A 19,426-nucleotide genomic window follows, 5' to 3' on the forward strand; every position below is an offset into this window, starting at 1 on the left:
ATGCAATAAATAAGAAAACACCTTCACTAAACACTTATGTCTAACAGTAGTTCTTTATTATAGTTGGCTGGAAAGGGTCTTTCACCTCATTCTTGAGGCTTGTTATAAGACTGTGTTTGTTCATTGTCTTTCGGTTTATCTCCGTGTTCCCATTTGTGATGTAGTTACATACTACTCTTGCATTTGTAAGAGGTTAAGTTTTAATGTTGTGTGATTTATACAAATAATTTGTTAAACTTCTGGAAAACGAGTGTGGAGTGAGTGGCATTTTCTATTGTGAGTGGTGTTTTTTTTCAAACTTAGGTAAATTGTGACATTAAATACATTTGAGGTCACAAGTATACTGTGAAAGTATTTTTCATTTTACTTAGTGTAATGAGGACTATTATTACCGTGCTTAACATATTTAGTATGGCTGAAAATGTGTGATTTTTGAGCCTAACTCAAAGGCTTGTGACAAATGCTGATTCAGCTGTTCTGTTTGGGGTATCAGTTATGGACAAACATGAATGTTTAAATATGTTGGCATTTATCAAAATTCATCAGCATTTCAGTGTGTGAAAGCACAGCACCAAAACAGTTTGTGTATGGAACCTGATGCAAAAGAAATTTGAATTCTGACAAGGACAATCTGGACAGTTTATTAACTGTCTTTTCTTAAAAAGGAATGTTTGTGAGCTTAAGTTTCTGACCAGCCAACAAGTGAAGTTCACTTATGGAAGGCTGCCTTTCTCTTCTTTCTTTGGAGAGCAATAGGTTTCAACCTATAAGAGGAGACTTCAGGAGGTTTCTTAAGCTTAGCAATCTTTCTTTGGGTTCTTTCACCAGAGCAGAGTTGGAGTCGCTGTTAACAATGAAAATCTTTGAGGTTCCTCAGACATATAGTAGGAAGGTTTCTATTCTGAGTTGTTTAGGGTTGAAAAGATGAGACAAAGTTGAATTTGGCAAAAAATAATTCTTGATGATTAAAAGTTATTTGTCCAAAGGTCTTCCCAAGAAGAAGAGAACTCAACATATTTTTTTTCAGAGATTTCTTTTTTTTTTTCAGATCAAATCTCCTGTTCTAAAAAACTTTCAAAATTGTTGCAAGTTACACTTGTTTTGATTATTTTTTGGGTAGTGACTTTGGAATTTCTAATGTATACTAATTTTTAAACACCACGGATCTCATACATAACTTCTCACCTGATTATTTTTGTGTGTATATAAACAATATGTAATTTTTCTTTCTTCAGTTTCCGGATGCTTAAGGCACACTTTCATTTCTGAGTTCAAGTAAACTGATTCTTTGTTCACTCCGTTATGCTTACTGCCTTCGTCAAACTTTAGGAGAGTTTTATTGTAAAATGATTGGAACTAACCAGTTTCCCAATCTTAGTCTTAAGATTTCAGTAGCCTGTTGAACTATGATGCTCTGCCATTATTCAGGCCCTTCAATAAAGCGGATGTGACCTCATTACAGTTGCTTTCTGCATTGTTTTATTATATTACAGTTATTGCAATAATTATGAACACTATCACTGTAGAATGGTTCTTTTAAGGGAAAACTACAGGACAAATACCTGTGTTGGCTATGTAGTTCATGCTTTTGAATTGGAAACAAAATTGTTTAAAAAAAGTTAATATGAAACTGTTCAAACATAGTGGCTCTCATAAGCACCTGCCCCTGTATATTCCTATTGTGCAGATATTGATGAATGGAATTTGAAAATGTTGGGAAGGAAACACTTTCTGGATTTAACTTGATTATGGATAAATCAGGTTTTAATTAGGCATTAATTAATGTAAGTAATAGTTAAGGACAGATATGATGTCTTCTTGGCCCTTGGTTTATCTCAAGCCAATGTTGAACTGCTGTGGTTCATGTTTCTTTAAACAAAAGAAGCTGATAAGTCTTCCAACAAATGTAAGCTGCACGTCAGATATCTGCACAGTAAAGGGCAAAGAAAAGGCTCCGAGATGGAACACCAGGTCTTGTCTGGCCCTCCCATCCTGCACGTCCACTGTGCATGTCCACAGCCTTCTCTCTAGCCCATTTCTGTTTTAGCAGATTTAGATTTAGTACAAAATTGAACTTGTGTGTAATGCATCCATTTGCATCAGTGGGGTTTCACTCAATTGTGGAGGCAGGGACAGCCTTCAGACTGTAGTTTGCCAGAGCCTCATGCTGCTAAGTACATTTAGTTTATGTAGTTAGAACATGCAATTTTCCCAAGACTTTGAAATGGTCTTGTTCATTACGGATAGGCATGCTGGAAAGTAACAAGAGCCATACTTATATTAGCAAGGGTAGAATTTTGCCATTATGATTTAACAGTACTCTTTTATAAAGGCATATAAAACTATAAAGCATGAGTACTCTTGCTAAAATAATCATCATTACATGATGGAAATGTAAGCTATATTGTTCTCAGTAATCTTTGTTGAAGGAATGAATACTTTGCATAGCCCTTGTCTGTAAGCACTCAACTTGCTTTCTTTTTCTCTGGGACTTGTACTGTGACCTCATCTAAGGCAAGTTTAGTAATGGATGATTCTTTGCTTACAAGCAGTATTAGAAGGGAACTTCACTATTTTAGTTTAACATCTGAGTCTTAATCTTTTTGTAGCAGGCTATGTGTTTTCTGCTAGCAATGTTTTCATGTCTGTATTGTGCTGTATTTCCAGCACATCTGAAAACTCTACAAGCACTACTGTAGCTGAAGAATTACCTTATACGCAGGACCTAAGAAGGCTGTGTTGTTAGACCAAAAAGCTAATATCTCAGTCTTTTTTTTTTTGCTATGTATTTCATGTTTGTTTTTAAGATAGCAATATTTAACAGCTATCTTAATTCTGGTAAATGAATCTGAACTTGGAAAGGAATTGGATTTCTTCAGATATTACTTACTACTGTTTAATTTTGTATGTGTGCTGCGATTGTCACCTTCTTCCAGTGCTGCTGTATGCCATATCTTATAAACCCTAACAATTTTTGGGGTAATAATGTGTAAAATACTATAGTGTTTTTTTATTTAAAAAAAAAAAAACTGTCTTCAGTGAAAAAACAAACCAACATTTTTTAATTATGTTTTAGTGAAGCATTTTCCTCTTCTGTTATTTCTTATACTGTTGCATTCCTCACTGCATCTTCTCAAAAGAAGTTGTCAAAAAGACTGATCCTACATTTGCCTTTCCAGGTTTTTCTTTCATAATTAAAAGAGAGAAACATTTTCCACTTGTTTGATCATCTGTCTGAGAGGAAGTCTGAGTTCTTTCTCCCTTATTTGATTTTGTAGTTAGCCTTTTTTTTTAAACCTGTGGTTCATTGAACATGGATTTGGACTATATCTACCACATGAATTCAATATGTTGTGTTTGTAAGGTCAAACTGTTAAAAAGATTAGTCCAAAATATAATGAATATAGTGGAAATGTAACAAATGCTTAAGAACAGGGCTAAATCACAAATGTGCCATGCTGAAAAACATTATTTTAATGGTTACTGTTTTTTTGTTGTTGATTTAAGGAAGAAGTTGATTTCACTGAGAGCAAAATTGGGCCATGTCTGTGCTAAAATTTGAAATTGATTGCATTACAAATGTGGAAAAAAAATCCAACAACCAGTTCTTACATTTTTTTTTTTTATTTTGTAATACAGCTCGTGGATGCTGCTGTATCTGAGATGAATCAAACAGCTGGACTCTTTAGATTAAAATAAAATTTTCAGAAGGATAGTATGTCTGATTTTTTTTAATGCTATGTGTTTTATAAGTCAAAGACATCTTAAAAATTATACTTTTGAAAAATGTTGTCTATGGCTTATAACTTACTGTTACAAGAGTAATAATGATTACTGTTGTTGGCTTTGCTTTTCAAGGTACCCGGAGAATGGCATAGTAGAAATGGACACCAGTAATCTTCGACCCCGAGCAAGAACCATTCTGAAGTGGAGTGAACTAAAAGTGGGTGATGTGGTGATGGTTAACTACAATGTTGAAACTCCAGAAGAAAGAGGATTTTGGTTTGATGCAGAAATTACCTCTTTGAGAGAAATCTCAAGGACTAACAAAGAGGTTCATGCTAAAATTCTGCTGGGGTAAGAATTGTTTGACCAACTCAAAATCTTTACATTTCATATAAAGTATCTTTCTGTCTACTAGTCATCACCAGATTAAAATTAATGTGATACTTAAATCCCACAGCTGTCTGAATCATGGAATTCCAGTGTATGTTTTTTAAAATGTGCAAACTTAGCTATGAGTTGTAATTTCTACATTTCGTAAGACTGATGAAGATAACTACAGGATTTCATGTATTATGTGATTCTACCTGATAAGAATGTTTTTATTTGTATTTATATTTTTAGCTATTTATACATCTATTTATATATTTTGATTCCACTCAAAGCTGAAGTGTCTGTTTTCAGTAACTTTAAAGTTTGGAAAATTCTAGGTCTCACTGAATGTTAGTTATCTCTGACAATCTGAGTAAGTCTGAACTGGCTAACTGGATCTTTAAAGAATAAAATTTTGGTAGCTTATGACAAGTAAAATGTGGATCTGTGGGGGTGGGAATTACTTGTATTTTCATGTAGCTGAACTTAACGGAGTATCTTTCCTTTGTTTGGGTTTCCTGTTTGATTTTAAAAATTCATGTGTGACTCTTGGGTACACTGTTTTCTGCAGAAACTTTTATGATATAACTTCCAGTAAGCTGTATGATTGCTTTTTTAGAGATTAAAAGATGATCAATCTTTATAAACAGTCTCCTTGAAGAATTCACTGTAACCTTCCTCCTCCAACTAGCTTTCCTCATTCCATTAACATTACCCTTTACTGGCACTAAAGAACTGAAGGCAATTGGATCCAGTCTGCCACCTTCATCCATGCAGAAGATAGAAACATTCTAAGGAAGGCTTACATGCAAAAACTGATTTTAAAATGCAACTGGAACTGAAGTGAAACTTTGCTTATTAAATGATTGGTTTAATCATGGCATGCCCCAAATTTACTCAGTGAGTAGCATCATTAGTCTGTGAGTATATTTCTTAAAGAGAAGTAGACTACTTAAGAGTATTTTTATTATAAGAAGGGAGAAACTTTGCATCTGTAGGAAGATATGATGCAGTATGTGGTTAACTGGAAGAAATGCAAATTTATGATAAGGTGCAATTCAATATTTTGCTTAAAAATAGTCACATGTAGTACTGGGGAAATAAGAAAGGCATGGTATATGATACGAGTAGATGAAAATTGTTTTGTGGATGGTTTTTAGTTTTAAAGTAACAGGAGTAACAGGAGTTGTTTTATGGGCAATCTCTGTATATTACTATCTTCTTGTGCTAATTAGAGCAGGCACATAGAATCATAGAATATGGGTCAGAAGGGACCCATAAGGGTCAAGTCTAACTCCTGGCACCCCCCAGGTCTACCCAAAAATTCAGACCATATGATTAAGAGCACAGTCCAAAGGCTTCTTAAACTCCGACAGGCTTGGTGCCGTGGCTATGTCCCCGGAGAGGACATTTTGACATGTTTTGAGACAAAGTGGGGAAAAAATGTGAAACAAGAAGAAATTGAGTAGATACTGAATTATTAATCATTAACTTAGCAAGGGAGAAGAGATTTAAGAGGACAGAATAGAGAGATTAGTGTTTTCATTGCAATACCTTTAATAGTTGTATGACATTTGGTGAATCACAGAAGAGGACTTCATGGCCTTCTATAATCAGAACTATCCAGTTACCAGTTTACATTAAGGTCAAATGTCTATTGATAGTTATTTAAAAGTGTTGTCTGTAGGTAGGGGTTCTTTCAGAATTTTTCCAGTTTAGTAAAATAGGAATTTTTTGGCAAAACAAAGTACCCATTTCAAGTGATGGCTAAAAATTCTGCTTGTGCTGGTTGGATCTCTACAGGATAGCTTTTTTTCAGTCTGAATAAGCTGGTAGTTATGCTTCAAATTTGAAGATGGTAACAGAGCAAGTACTGTGGGCGTTCCCTGTAGTACTGACCTCCCACTGTCCTCTGGATAGAGTTTGGGGGCTGAAGTCACAGTTGATAAATACTGTAGGTGGTGAATTTAAGTCCATTTTTCAAATGGAACCCTATTTCAGTGAATTTTCTTCCCAGATAAGAACTTAGGCTTCTTTTACAAGTTGATAGTTTGTATATGCAGCCAGCCAACTAGTTTGCAGAAGGTAAGGGTATATGAGTCCTATCATTTCTGTAACATATCAAGGAATATTTGGTAAATAATACTCTGTTATGTGTTACCTAAACCATTCCTGTCAGTTAACGGTATATCTTCTCATTTAAAAGTAGAAGTACAAGATAAATATACTAGTACTGATAAGTTTGGGAGGAGCATGCTCACTTTACTTTCTCGTTATGGTAATTTGCAAAATAAAAAGTCAGTCTTACTGTTTTTAATGTTCTTAATCTAAAATTGTAATTAGTTGTTCATTAAAATATTTAACTAATGCTAATATAATGAAGATGTACTCTCATAAAAGTTTTATGGATATGTATTAGTGAGTAACTGATTATATGTTAATGACGAATTATTTGCACACTACCTAAGAACAACCTCAAGACAGTAATGGCAGGCAGAGTTCTTGGAGATGATTCAGATACAGTCACAGCCATGTCTCCTCCCTTTCTGCTATTTTGTTAAAAAGGCTCTGTTTGAAACAACAGTGTTGTAGAAAATAGTCTAACATTTGACTTACTGTTTTTTTTGATGGCTTCTGAAAAAGATATGGAGCTGTTGGCACCAGGACAGGAAGTATCAAGACTGTCTTTGTGGTAATGCTTTGGAGAACATAGAACACAGAACATAGAACACTTATGGTAGAACATACCACGAATATTTGTTTTTACTGTATCTGTTGATGTGCGTATTTGTTATGTGTTACTTTTATTCATGTCTTAATCACAACCTAAAGGAAGTGTCCTTTACAGTCTGTCATCATTAGTTCATGTTTTGAGAAACAGATATGGATTAGAGAACATTACCAAAGAGAAGTGAGACTGAAAATGAGAAAGACATCGTTATGCAGAAGACTTAATCACATATTAATAATTTTTATCTGTCCTGTATCTGCATTGGAACTGAAATTTAATTTGTAACTGTAGGATGCCTGAGACCTGTCCAATTCGTACTTGATGTCTTCGATAGAAATATTTGGGAAACTGGTGCTTTGCATACCACAAATGGGCTTATGAGCACACAGTCATGGAATACACATGGTCCTATGTACAGGTCTGTGTATGTGGCACCTCCAAATAAATTTGAATTGGATTTACAGGGTGTATCCTGCTCAGGCAGTGTAATCTCCAGAGGTCCCTTCCAAACTCAGCTGTTCTGTAGTTTTGTGAAAAGCAGCTTTTACTTTTCTGAATTCAGCCCTTGAAAATTGGAATTTAGTAAGAACCTCTCTCAATACCAAGAGATGTCTTTTTGTTTAAATCATCAGAATGATACAAAAATAGCAGAAAAAAATGGTTCATTCTGCAGGTTTTATACCTCTTACCAAGTGAATATTTCATTAATTTGAGGTCTTTACATGAGTAACTATAATGGAAGGTAATAGAAAGGGTTCTGAAATGTCAATGTTATATATTGATTTTCTTTTAGTTCTGTGGGGTGTTCTGCAAGGCCTCCTGCCCCTTAAAAAGAATTTTGTTTTGAGGTAGACCTCCTTTTTGAATACCTGGTTTTCTGTTTAATCTTCTATATTGAAAGTTTATTTTCCCCATGTAGAACACCGCCTCTGTTTTGTTGTAGGATATATCCATTTATCATTTCTTTGCCTAGTCTCCTTTTACTCATGTCTGGCATGTTTTTGTTCTTGGAATGTAGTATGATGTCTGTAGAAAAGTTTTATGCTATCTCTAGATTTTACTCTTTCTAATTAATTCTAATTTTTGAACACTTTTCATTTATATTTAATTCCTGGTTTTGAAGTCATACCTAATCATTTTTCTAGTCTTTGCAGAGATACAGAATTCAAACACATTACAGAGCAGTGAAACAAGCCTTGCACTCTGTTCTGGATGCTTCAAAAAATGTCTTATGTACAGCTAGTCCAAAAAACGTTACTGGCGGTTGCAACGTTTTTAACACTCACAAAGTAAATTACTGTTATTTCTCTATCCATTTCACAATGTGTAGTGATAATTAACATGTCATAGTTGATGTTGTCATACCTCATTAGGTATGACATAGTAATGTAGCTCTGATACTAAACATCTCTTGCTTAGATTTGGAATTTCAGTCTATAGTTTGTACTTTACTTATGTTTTTATATTATTGTGATATAATTCTCTACAGAAAATAACTTCAAATTTTGTTTGTTTTAATGTAATGTCTTTTGATTGCTGGTGGTTAATCTTGGAAGACATTGTTATGCTGATAAGTGGAATACTAAGAAGATTTACTTGAAGTTGTTTTTCCAAATAGCTTTCATGTGGTATCGATGGGTATTCTAAGAATTCTGATTGCTGAAGAACTCACCTGAAAGTTCCTTGTACAGACATAAATGGCATATTTCTTGTAGATAACAAAACTTCTGAAAGGGTGAATTCATATCTCACTCCTTCCTCTCCTCCTCATGACTTCAGTGCAGCTCGTCATCTCCCAAATAAGAGACGTTCTTTAATTAACACAGCTGTTGGTAGGAGCTTCTCAGTCCTGCTGGTGAAAGGGAAAGGCTTTGGAGGACAAATCCTCCTAAATGAAAGGAGCAGGCAAATTCTGTGGATCAAAACCTGGTTAGCTGCACAGCTGGTGTTGACAGGGATTTGGCTTTTGATACTGTGGGTCCCGTATTTGGATTCCCATCTGTTCCTAAAAGCCTTTCATCCTCAAGTGGAATAAGAGCATCTATGCCAACAGACTGAATCCTGGTGAGTAGAGCTTTAGGTAATGAGGGAGGCTTATAAACCCCCTTGTTAAGGGGAGGCTTAGTATGTGCATGGAAAGCAGGGGGTATAGGGTGGTGGGAATAAGGAGGATCTTGGGACTGATAGAAGAGGTATACTCATATCAAGTGCATGTATGCAAATGTATACAGCCTGGAAAAAATAAAACAGGAACAATTAGTTCTGCATCTGTGAGATATGATGGGACAACTAATGTGACTGGAATGAGAAATAAATGGATGCAAGCTTGTCAGGAACAACAAGGAAAATGAGATGAGGTTGCAGTGATCTAAAGAAGTTTAGATACAGGGAACTCTTCAGCAGGATGGCAACAGTGAGAGAGATCTTGTTGGTCAGGATGAGGGGTCAAAAAGGATGACGTAGTGGTAATTCACCCATTCAAGGTGATGAAAAGGACAAAGCCTTCTTTAAAAGTCTCTGAGTAACAAGGCACCAGTGTTCATGGGGGACTTAAAACTTCCTGATACCTGCTGGCAGGACAATACAGTAAAGTGCAAGCAGTCAGAGGATTTCTGGATGGTGTCAGGGATAACTTCTTGATACAGGTACAGGATGGAGCCAGCAGGGTGATGCACAGTAGGATGTGCTGTTTATTGAAAACTACTGGGCATGAGATGCTTAATGGTAGCTTTGGCTATACTGACCATGAAATAGTGGTTATTAAGATACTGATGTAACAGATGAAAGAGTAGCAGAAAATGGACACTGGAATTTAGTAGACCAGACTTGAGTTGTATTCCTGAAACTGTTGTAAATGAGGAATTCAGAATATACAAGGATGGTGTTAAAAGAACCAAACCTTATCTACAGTTGATACTTATAAGGACACTTATAAGAGATCTCAAGGGCAACACAAAGAGCCTTTACTACTGCCCTGGCAGTAGAAGGCTAAATAAGGAAGTATGTGTTTGTGAATATGACAGATGACTCAGTAACAATTGCCTCAGTCTCTACCTACAAGTTCTCTGGCTGCTCTGCCTAGTGAGAACATTCAGGGAGAGGAGCCACCAGCAATGGATGATGACTGAGTCAACGATTACTTGCAAGAGTTTGTCTTAGGTCTGTGGAACCAGATGGGTTGTATCCAGGGGTGCAAAGGGAACTGTGGTGTTGTAGTAATACTGTTCTCTAGTGAGTCTGAAAACTCACTGAGATCAGGGGAGGCTCTTTATGACTGGAGGAGGACAAAGGTTGAGAATGCCAAGATAGAGCTACAGGCCAGTCAACCTCACTTGAATCTATGGGAAAACTCTAGCATGGTCCTCTTTGAAGTGCTCGCCATTTGAAGATTGTTTGGAGCCAGGACAGATTTCCCCCTGCCCCCCCCCCCCCACACACACACAAGCAAATCATACCTTATGAGCCTCACTGCCTTCAATAGTAAAACAAGTAGCACTTGTCCAAGGGGGGGACAAATAATTTACTTTAGTTTTAGCAAGTCTTTCAACTATGTGTCCCACAATATTCTGTCCAGATTAGGATGATGTAATCTTGTTAGGTAGGCAACTACATGGGATTAAAAAAAAAAAAAAAAAGAATAACCAGACTCAGAGTAGTGCTTAATGTTTATACACTACTTGGAAAGGGAGAACTACCAGAGTCTGTTGTGGGACCTGTACTGTACTTTGTCTTCAGCAACAGCCTGGCAGAGGCAAGGGTGTGCACTACCATCAAGTTTACAGAAAGCAAATCGGCAGAGTGGTGGAAGCACTCAAGTATAGTACTGCAAGTCAGAGGGACCTGAGCAGGCAGGAAGAATTAGCTAACAATGAACCTTACGTAGTTCAACAAGGATAAATGAAGAGTCCTCCAAAACCTGGGAAGGCAGAGCCTCTTGCTGCTATGAAGGTTAAAACCGGACTGACTGGGAAGCAGCTTTGCTGAGAAGAATTTGTGGGTCTTGGTAGATAGCAAGGTGAACATGATGAGCAAGCAGTGAGTCCTTGCTGTAATGAAGGCTAACGGTATTTGGCCTATATGAAAAAAATTGGGGCTATACGAAAAACAGTGGAATCAGAAGGTTGACAGATGTTTACCCCCATATTGAGTACTCATTAGACTGCATTAAGAATACTAGATACACCACCTCAGACACCTGTGCACACAAAACCAAAAGATAAACTAGAGGAGATCTCTGAGGGGATCTGAAGGGCTGCTGAGATGGTTTGGGAAGCCTAGTGATACATGTCAGGTGGACTAGAGGAAATGGATCTAAATTGCAACAAAGGACAGGGATAAGATGGATAAAATTTGTTAAAACATTAGCTACTTAAAAAAACCTCAAACAGATGTATTAAGAGTTATAATATCTTCGATTTGATAACCATTTCATAATTAGAATGAAATAAATATATTTTGGATGTGAAGAATGGACTGACTTGAATCTCAAGGGTTTTGTTTGTTTTCCCAGACCAAAAAAAAAAACAAACATCTTCAGTTCTTGTAATATTATACTTTTTCTAATAAACATGCAGACTTGGAAACACAGAGTCTTTTGATTTGCTTTCTAGGAGGTGATTCTTAGGAACATTTCATAACTTAATTTTCTATTCTCAGTGAGGGAAGTAATTTCAAATAAGAGAGGAAGAATAAACTTCATTTTAAAAAAAAAAAAAGTAATCCAGGAAAGTGATGAGTAACATTCATAATTTTCATAATGTTCAACCTTCTTAAAATAAAAACTTAAAAGGAATAGTGTTAAAATATATGTACACATTTGGGGGACTCATTAAAGGTAGAAAGGACTCTGTGAACTGATCTAGTCCAACTCCCCTGCTGGAGCAAGATCAATGAGAGAGATCAACCCAGGCCTACGTCCAGTTGGGTTTTGAATATCTGGGTAGAGACTTGACAACCTGTCTAGGCAATCACTGCTTTAAAAAAAACAAAATTTAAATAGATGTTCAGAGGGGATTTCATGTACTTTCATTTGTGCCCATTACCTCTTGTTCTACCAGTAGACACTAGTGAGACAAGTCTGGCTCTCTGTTCTTTGTGTTGTTCCTATAAGTATATGTATTATTAACTGTCTTCTACACACAAGCCTCTCTACTCCAGACTAAACGCTCTCATGTCAAAGATGCTCCAATTCCTTAATTATCTTCATGACTCTTTTCTGGAATTGCTCCAGTAAGCCCATAACTTTCATATACTGCAGAGCCCTGAACTGGACACAATACTCAGCCTTTGGCCTTACCAGTGCCTTTTTATTTCCCTTGGGTGAACATAATGAAATTCTCTGTCCAGGTCAGTCTGAAAGACAGCACACTCAGTTGGTTTATCAGCCTGGATTTGTGTTAAAAGAGAACTTGCTGAGAATGCAATAGGTTCCCATGGTTCCTGTCATTCAGCTCATTAGTGAAGGTAGAAGACAGTGCTTAAAAGACAGAGCTGCCTTCAGTATCAGCCTCTGAGGTAAACCCCTAGTGGCTTGCTTCCAATGGGACTTACGCCATTCCCCACAATACTTTGGACCCAGGTAATCAGTCAGCTTTTAATCCTCTGTACTGTGCACTTACCAAAGCTACACTTTAAACTTGTCTGTGAGGATGCTGGGGAGGCAATGTCAGCCATACTAACGTGGAGGTCAACAATATCTGCTCCCCTGTCATCCTCCAAGCAAGTCACCTCATTGCAGAAAAGCACCAGGCTTCTTAAACATTATTTTCCTTCTGAAAGTGCATGCTAACAATTAACAATTATTATTTCCTGGATCTGTCAGCAGATCTTCCTTCTTGCTCTTCCTTGAAGGTAGGAGTGAAATCTGTTCTCTTCCAGTTCTTAGGAGTGTGACTGGGTTGTCACGGCTGTTCAGAGATGACCTAGAGTGGCCCTGTACAGGCAAAAAGTAGCTCCCACAGTGTTCATGGGTACCTACTAGGTTCCACAAACTAACACATGTCCAGTTTGTTTAAGTGTCCTCTACGGAGGCTACGTCATTTTTTGCTTGAGACAGGCCCACTGGTCTTGGGGACATGGGATATCTGAAGACTGATCTTTCCAGTAAATGCTGAGGCAAAGAAGGCTTTGAGTACCTTTGCCTTTTGTGTTTTGTTTTGTCATCAGGGACCCTGTCACATTTAGTTGTGAGTCCATGTTTTCTCAGTGTTTTTAGAAACCTTTCTTGTTGCCCTTCACATTGCTAGCCAGAATCAAGATCAAGTGGGCCTTGGTCTTCCCAGCTCTGTCACTACACAGCTGGACAGCAACTCTACAGTCCACTGGGTCAGCTACCCCTGCTTCCACCTCTTACATACTTCCTTTTTATGTGTGAGTTTAGTCAGGAGCAGCTTGTTCATCAATGCAGGCCTCCTGATGCCTTTGATTTCCTGCATGTGGGGATGAACCTTTTCTGAGCTTGGAGAACGGGATTCTTTAATATTAAGGGCTGTATCTTGTGGGATTTTTCCAAGCTGATCTCTGAAGAGGTCAATCTGCTGTCTGAAATCCAGTCTGTGGCGTTGCTTTTTACCTTGCTGCCACCTCTAAGGACCTTTAATTCCAACCTCTCATCATTGCTGCAGCCAAAGCTGCCGCTTTCACATTTAATTTCTTCTGTTTGTAGTCAGGCCTAGCCATCCAGGTTTCCTTGATCACCTGTGTCAGCAAGTTGTCACTGCTCCTCAGAATTTTTTACATTTCTTGTGTTCTGCTGTGTCATCCTATCAAGGTGCTTACAATTCCCCTTGAGAACCAGGTCCTGTGGATGCAATACTAGCATCACCAATGTAGTTTTGTCTAGTAATCTTGACCGGTGAGCTCTTGACTGGCTACTGACCTGTCCCTGTTAAAGGGCAACTTCTCGTCCTTGCCTTAATAGCCTGCCTAAAGAGTGTGTATCCATTCACCACAGCACCCCAGTCACATGAGCTATCCCACCATGCTCTATCATCCCAGTGGGGTTGTACTCATGTAATAATTACACAGACTTCAGTGATTCACCCTGTTTGTTCCCCGTGCTGTGTGCGTTAGTATACAGTCATTTCAGAGAGGCAGCCAGGTGTGCAGGTTCCCCAGAAAGGGCACAGGAGCTTTCCCCATAAAGCTGTTTTGCTGGCATTTCCTTCTTTAGATATCTGCACTTAAAGTGATTACACTTCAGCCTTGATTGCTGTATTCCTTCTCTTCTGATCATGCCTGACCCTTTGCTTGCCTGTCCCATCCACAGCTTCCTGACGTTGAAGGAATCTCTCAGCAGTTTTAACCAGAAGTCTATGAAAATTGTTATATACTCACGTAAAAATGAATTATAATCGTATCATCACCAACTCCAAACATTCACATAATGACTAGAAAAGCTATATTGCCATTATGCAATAGCCATAAGGGACTTGAATGGGGCATTTAATATCATGCAGTAATGGAATAGGCCATCATGGCATGGGAATTTGATTTAATTTGTCTAAAGAGCAACATAAAGAATGAAGACACTTCACAATCAGTAACTGCCCTCTAAGTATCAAATTAATTAGGACTTTTTCTCTCTATAGATCTGTGTACTTTCTGACTTTCAGGAATTCTTGGTAAGAAGAAATGCATCCTGTTCTGAGCAGAAAAATCTCTGGATGCTAGCTCTTTTTACTTGGTTGTTTCAGGGTATTCTGTCAGCTAGGTGTTAACACCTGCATGTTTGAACATGGATTTGGAATCTGCAGCTGGCCATTTAGCATTGTGATAGTGCAAACAACCAACTTAATTGAGACTCAAAATGGGGAGAGTTGTAACAATGTCAAGGCCTTTCCCCACCCTGGTCCTGAACCAGGAGCCTTTCTGCAGTACCATGGACAGGTCCTCAACGTGGATGCAGGGCTGGCCATGGGCAGTCCTCAGCATGGTGGGTGGGATCCATCGTTCTTCATTTACTGCCTTTTCCTCCATCTGGTCAATGGCACAGGACAGTCATGCTCCTGAGCTACCCTAATAAACATATTATTAGGACCTGCCAATGTAACTTGCTATTTTCTTAGGCCAGTGCTTTCCCCATTTTCCAGGTGTTAAGTTTTTGCTTGCTTTTCTAATACTCACCTTCTTTGCAGTTCCTAGGCTAAGGAAAAAGGATAGTCCCTGCAAACGAAGATTCTCTTTCAGAGTCTTGACCAATGACTTATAATATGATGATTTATAAATGCATGAAACATTACGCTTACTTCTGAGGTTAACAAAGTATTATGCTGTCTGGCTTGCACTTGTACCCATAATGTGAATCTGTAGGTTTAGCAGTCAGGGAAGAGGGTGAGAGGGGTTGGGGTGGATAGGGATTGTTTTGCTTTGCTTTGCTTTGTTTTAGTGGCTTTAAGGGTTCCTGATAGGTCATGATATTTCTGACAGTACAGTCTTCAATGTATCCTGGAAAATAGTTTTGTTTTTATCTTTGTCTTAGTGCTCTCTCTCTCTAAGCATATATTTATTTATGGGAATGAAATTTTTGCACAGTTGAAAAGTTGTCTAATGTGTTTGTCATTATAGTGGCTCATGTAATAAAAATAAATAAAACTGAATTAAAATCACAACTAGTACTGTTCTATTTTGCAACTACATTTGTATGTTCATGATAAACCAAATGAGTGTGGAATATTCTAAAACAACCTTGAAAATATTGTCTGTTTTTCAGTTTGCATGCAATACAAAGTGAAAGAACTTCTTTGCAATTTAATGCAACCTAGAAGATTTGGTCAAATTATCAATGTAACATGCTGTTTTTATGTGGGAAGATCAGTAAGTCACTTTTAAAAGAAACCTGTTTAAAATCTAATCTCTAGTCATATCTGGTGAGAATTGTAATTGCTTTATTGGTATGTTTAACCTTTAATTGTGTAAACATTACGTGTTTGCAGTTTAGCTAAAGTTATAATTATGTTTAAATGTAAAGCAAGCAGTAGTAATTTATATCACATTGTGATATTTTCAGTTTAACATCTTTTGAAATATAAATGCTTATACATGTGTTTGTTTTAGTTTCAGAAACATTATTTTAGTTGATAGTGACTTAGAACAAACATGTTAAAGTGCATGTCAGAACATGTTTTGATTTTCAAGAGTAGGTTTCAGTAGAGATTATTTATTTTAATTGCACTAATTTAATTCTCTAGCCTAATGATTATAACATATTCTTAGTATTTTTATAGTACTGTTTTTTAAACATTATTCGTGAACTCTGTTCAGGAGCCCGTTTTCTCTTGTTTAAAAAGTTTTAAAAGTTTTATCTATTTTAAAATCAATCCCCACTTTCAAAAGTGTACATTGAGTAAGTCAGGATACAAGTTCATGCAGTTGACAGATGTGAAAGCACAAAGTGTAAAGAAGCAAGGACATGCTTCTGGTACATGTGGTACACGTGAACTTAGGAACATGAGTATCTCAATTGCTGTCAGAATTGTAATGATAGTAAAAGTTCTAACTTTTACTAAGTTCTAAATTATAGCTTTGAGAGTGGTAATATTGAAAAGGTTTCTTGCATAGTTCTCAAGAAGGTATCCAACTGTTTGATGGTGCAGGAGAAAATAGAAGGATCCTTGCTGAAAGTTTAGCAAATGCAGAATGGATGCTGGTTGATCATAAATGGAAGGTGAACAAAGCAGTGCATATGAAAATACAGATTCTGAATGTGGTAGTAAATTTGATCCTGTTTTGATATCTGTATCGATTGCTAAATGAATTCATACATTCGCTGATCATAGCTGACATTACATTCTGTTAGGTTTTGTTCTGATTGTGGCTGTATCTCTGCTGACCTGGACCCTTTGATGGTAACCACAGAAGCTGACAAAAGTCTTAGTTGTCAGTGGCAAACATGACTTAATGTGAGCAATGCCTTTTTTCTTGGAATCATAGAATTGTAGAATGGATTGGGTTGAAAGGGACCTTAAAGATCATCTAGTTCTAACCCCCAGTCTTTAGAAGACCTAGAGATTGACTGTGTGAATATAACCCATGTGTTTGTTTTTTGTTTTGTTTTGTTTTGTTTTCCAATAGTGTAATTCTTACAGTTTTTATATATAGTTTTATATATAGTTTTTTTTTTTAGGTGTGTGTTTTGACTCAGTGCATGTGGAAATTCTTTTTTTTTTTAATTTCAATATGGTAAAATCATAAAACTAGAAAATGCCAGACATAGGTCTAGCAATTGAAACTGAATTTCTCAGACTATAAGATCCAATAGAGTATTCACAATGCGGTAATTGTCTTCTAGCAGGTTTTGTTTTCTTTAAAGCTGACCTTCAAAATATCAAGGATATTGCCTGGATAACATATTACTAATCAAGTGCGCTTACATTTGTCTAGAGTGTTTTGCAAACTGAAGGTTTATATAAAAAGAAAGATGGAAAAACAATTAAACAAACAAAAAACATGGATATAAGAAGATTCAGTTGAGGGTTTCTCTCTGTCTGTGGCTAACTTATCGAAAAGGAAAGCTTGTGTTAGGAATTTTGTTGTATTGCAGGGTTTGGCTGGCCCTGTTTTGGGATTTAATTTCTTTAGAGGATTTAGTGTGCTTTCATGACATACAAATGGAGTCTTATTTACTATGCTTAAGGTATAATTTAAGTTTTTTTTCATCTCATTTTTACTATGGTAAGGTGAAGGAATGTAGAAAGGTGTCTTGTGCGAAAGGTCTAGAAAGGTTTCTCTGCATATTACACAGAATAATATGACCACAGTTTTACTAGATAATTTTTTTTTTTTTTTTTTTTTTTTAGGAGAAGTTATGTATGGTCTGATCATTAAAGCTAATGTATGCATAGGTTGATAGAAAAATTAGTCTTTTAAGAGCAAATAGCTAAGTTGAGTTTTTCAGCTTTGGTAAGGCAAACCTACTTTTTCTTAGCCATCAGTTGTCACAATGGTAGTTGAACTTCCTCTGTAGTTGTAGATATGCAACTGTGGTATTTACTGGAACATACCAGCTTTGTAAACGTATGTGGTAGTGTTTGCTTGCTACTTATTTCATTCAGAGCAGAAAATGCAATGTTTTCTGAAGTTCAAATACTAGACTCCTTTCAGGAAAAACTTTGTTAGAGTTTATTTTCTGGGTGCCCTTATCCCAAAGAAATGTGCAAGTGACACCCAAAAGAGAAGGACATTTACCATGACCACTGTATATGTGATATAGAAATTACTAATTTTGTCTGTTTTATCAGTTCCATCTAGGTATCAGAGCAGTCATAAGAATAGCAGTGCTATGAGAGGAAATTAAACTTTTACCAATTGCTACCTGCTTACAATTGATTATTTTTTTTTTGAGAGTTCTGTGCTTTATAGCATTAGATAAAGGACTTGTTTAATTTAACTAGATATAGAAGAAGTATTGGTGAGCTTCAACGCTTTGAGGTTGACATACATGTGATTTTTGGTAATGAAATTGATTATTAAAATCTTTGCTTCTGCATACTTCACAGAAAGTGAAGTATGGTGCCTTTTTGACATGGTGCCTTTTAGTTTACTAATGTCATTGAACCAAATTATAAATATCTTCATGTTTGAAGGAAACAGTGACATAATCAATGTAGTTAATAGTTTAACAGTTTAAATCAATGTAGTTTAATAGTTTAAATTGTCATTAGTGGAATTTACTCCTAGTAAATATTCTACTGAGCTCAGGTTTGGCTTGTTCCCCATAGATATGGATAGTAATAGCACAAGCATCTGTAGATTTGCTTCCACAGCTTTAAGGTGTTTTTCCACCTTTCGTCTTGTCTGAAAACTGTACTCAGAGAATTGCATGCAATGTAAAGTTTGTTTGGATTGGTTTGGTTTGGTTTCCCAGATACTGCTTTCTAAATTCTGGAGAAAATGCTGTAAGAAATGAGCTAAATTAAAGTAAAACAGCTCCAGACAATAAGGCAATGTAGAGACAGGGGAAAGAAACATTACAAGTCTTTCCTAGAAGCATTTTTGCTCATAACAGTGATAGAGTACTACAGGCAAACCCAATCAAATACTGAACATGTGCAAGATTTAAAACTTGAGGGAATATAAGCTTTGCAAATAGGCTGAAATTTGTCTGAAATGTACTAGAATTTGAAAATACCTTTTTATATGGGAGTCATATTTGTAGCAGCTATGTTTTGGTTTACATTGAACATGTCAGTATCATTTCCTGACAAAATTTTAACTGATTTAATACATTATGCTTCAGCTTTTCATTAGATACATCTGTAGTTGTACACTTACTAAAATGCAATGTATTCCACTTCTGTAACTTTTCTGAGTTTCCCATACAGATCTGTTTAAAATTTAAGGTTTGCTTGTTTTTCTTTGTATGCATACAGATGTTCAAATCTGTACACATGGTTTGTTGAATGTAAAATTTCGTGTTATTTAGGAGAAATAAAGCATAATTCTATGTGTTAGTTTTAAAATGCATCCACTGCTTATGAGTTATATTAGAAATAGGTATTAGAGGAATCAAGCTGGATAGGCAGTCAAGCCGTGGTATAGATAAGGAACGTCCTAACATGACAAGGTTTATAGCATTGAAGAGGGTCAGAAGAACGGCTGGTA

At 36.5% G+C, this 19,426-nt stretch overlaps 1 protein-coding gene across 3 annotated transcripts in view; it reads left to right on the forward strand.

The window, feature by feature from the left end:
• Positions 1-19,426, forward strand: part of UHRF2 (ubiquitin like with PHD and ring finger domains 2) — an 84,695-nt gene that overhangs the window by 30,661 nt on the left and 34,608 nt on the right. For all 3 annotated transcript variants that reach the window (XM_068667642.1, XM_068667640.1, XM_068667641.1), the window contains exon 4: positions 3,859-4,077. In XM_068667642.1, the coding sequence (XP_068523743.1) occupies positions 3,859-4,077 (219 nt within the window). The remainder of the gene's footprint in view (positions 1-3,858; positions 4,078-19,426) is intronic.

Source organism: Anas acuta, chromosome Z (assembly GCF_963932015.1).
Source record: "Anas acuta chromosome Z, bAnaAcu1.1, whole genome shotgun sequence".
Taxonomy (NCBI): Eukaryota; Metazoa; Chordata; class Aves; order Anseriformes; family Anatidae; genus Anas; species Anas acuta.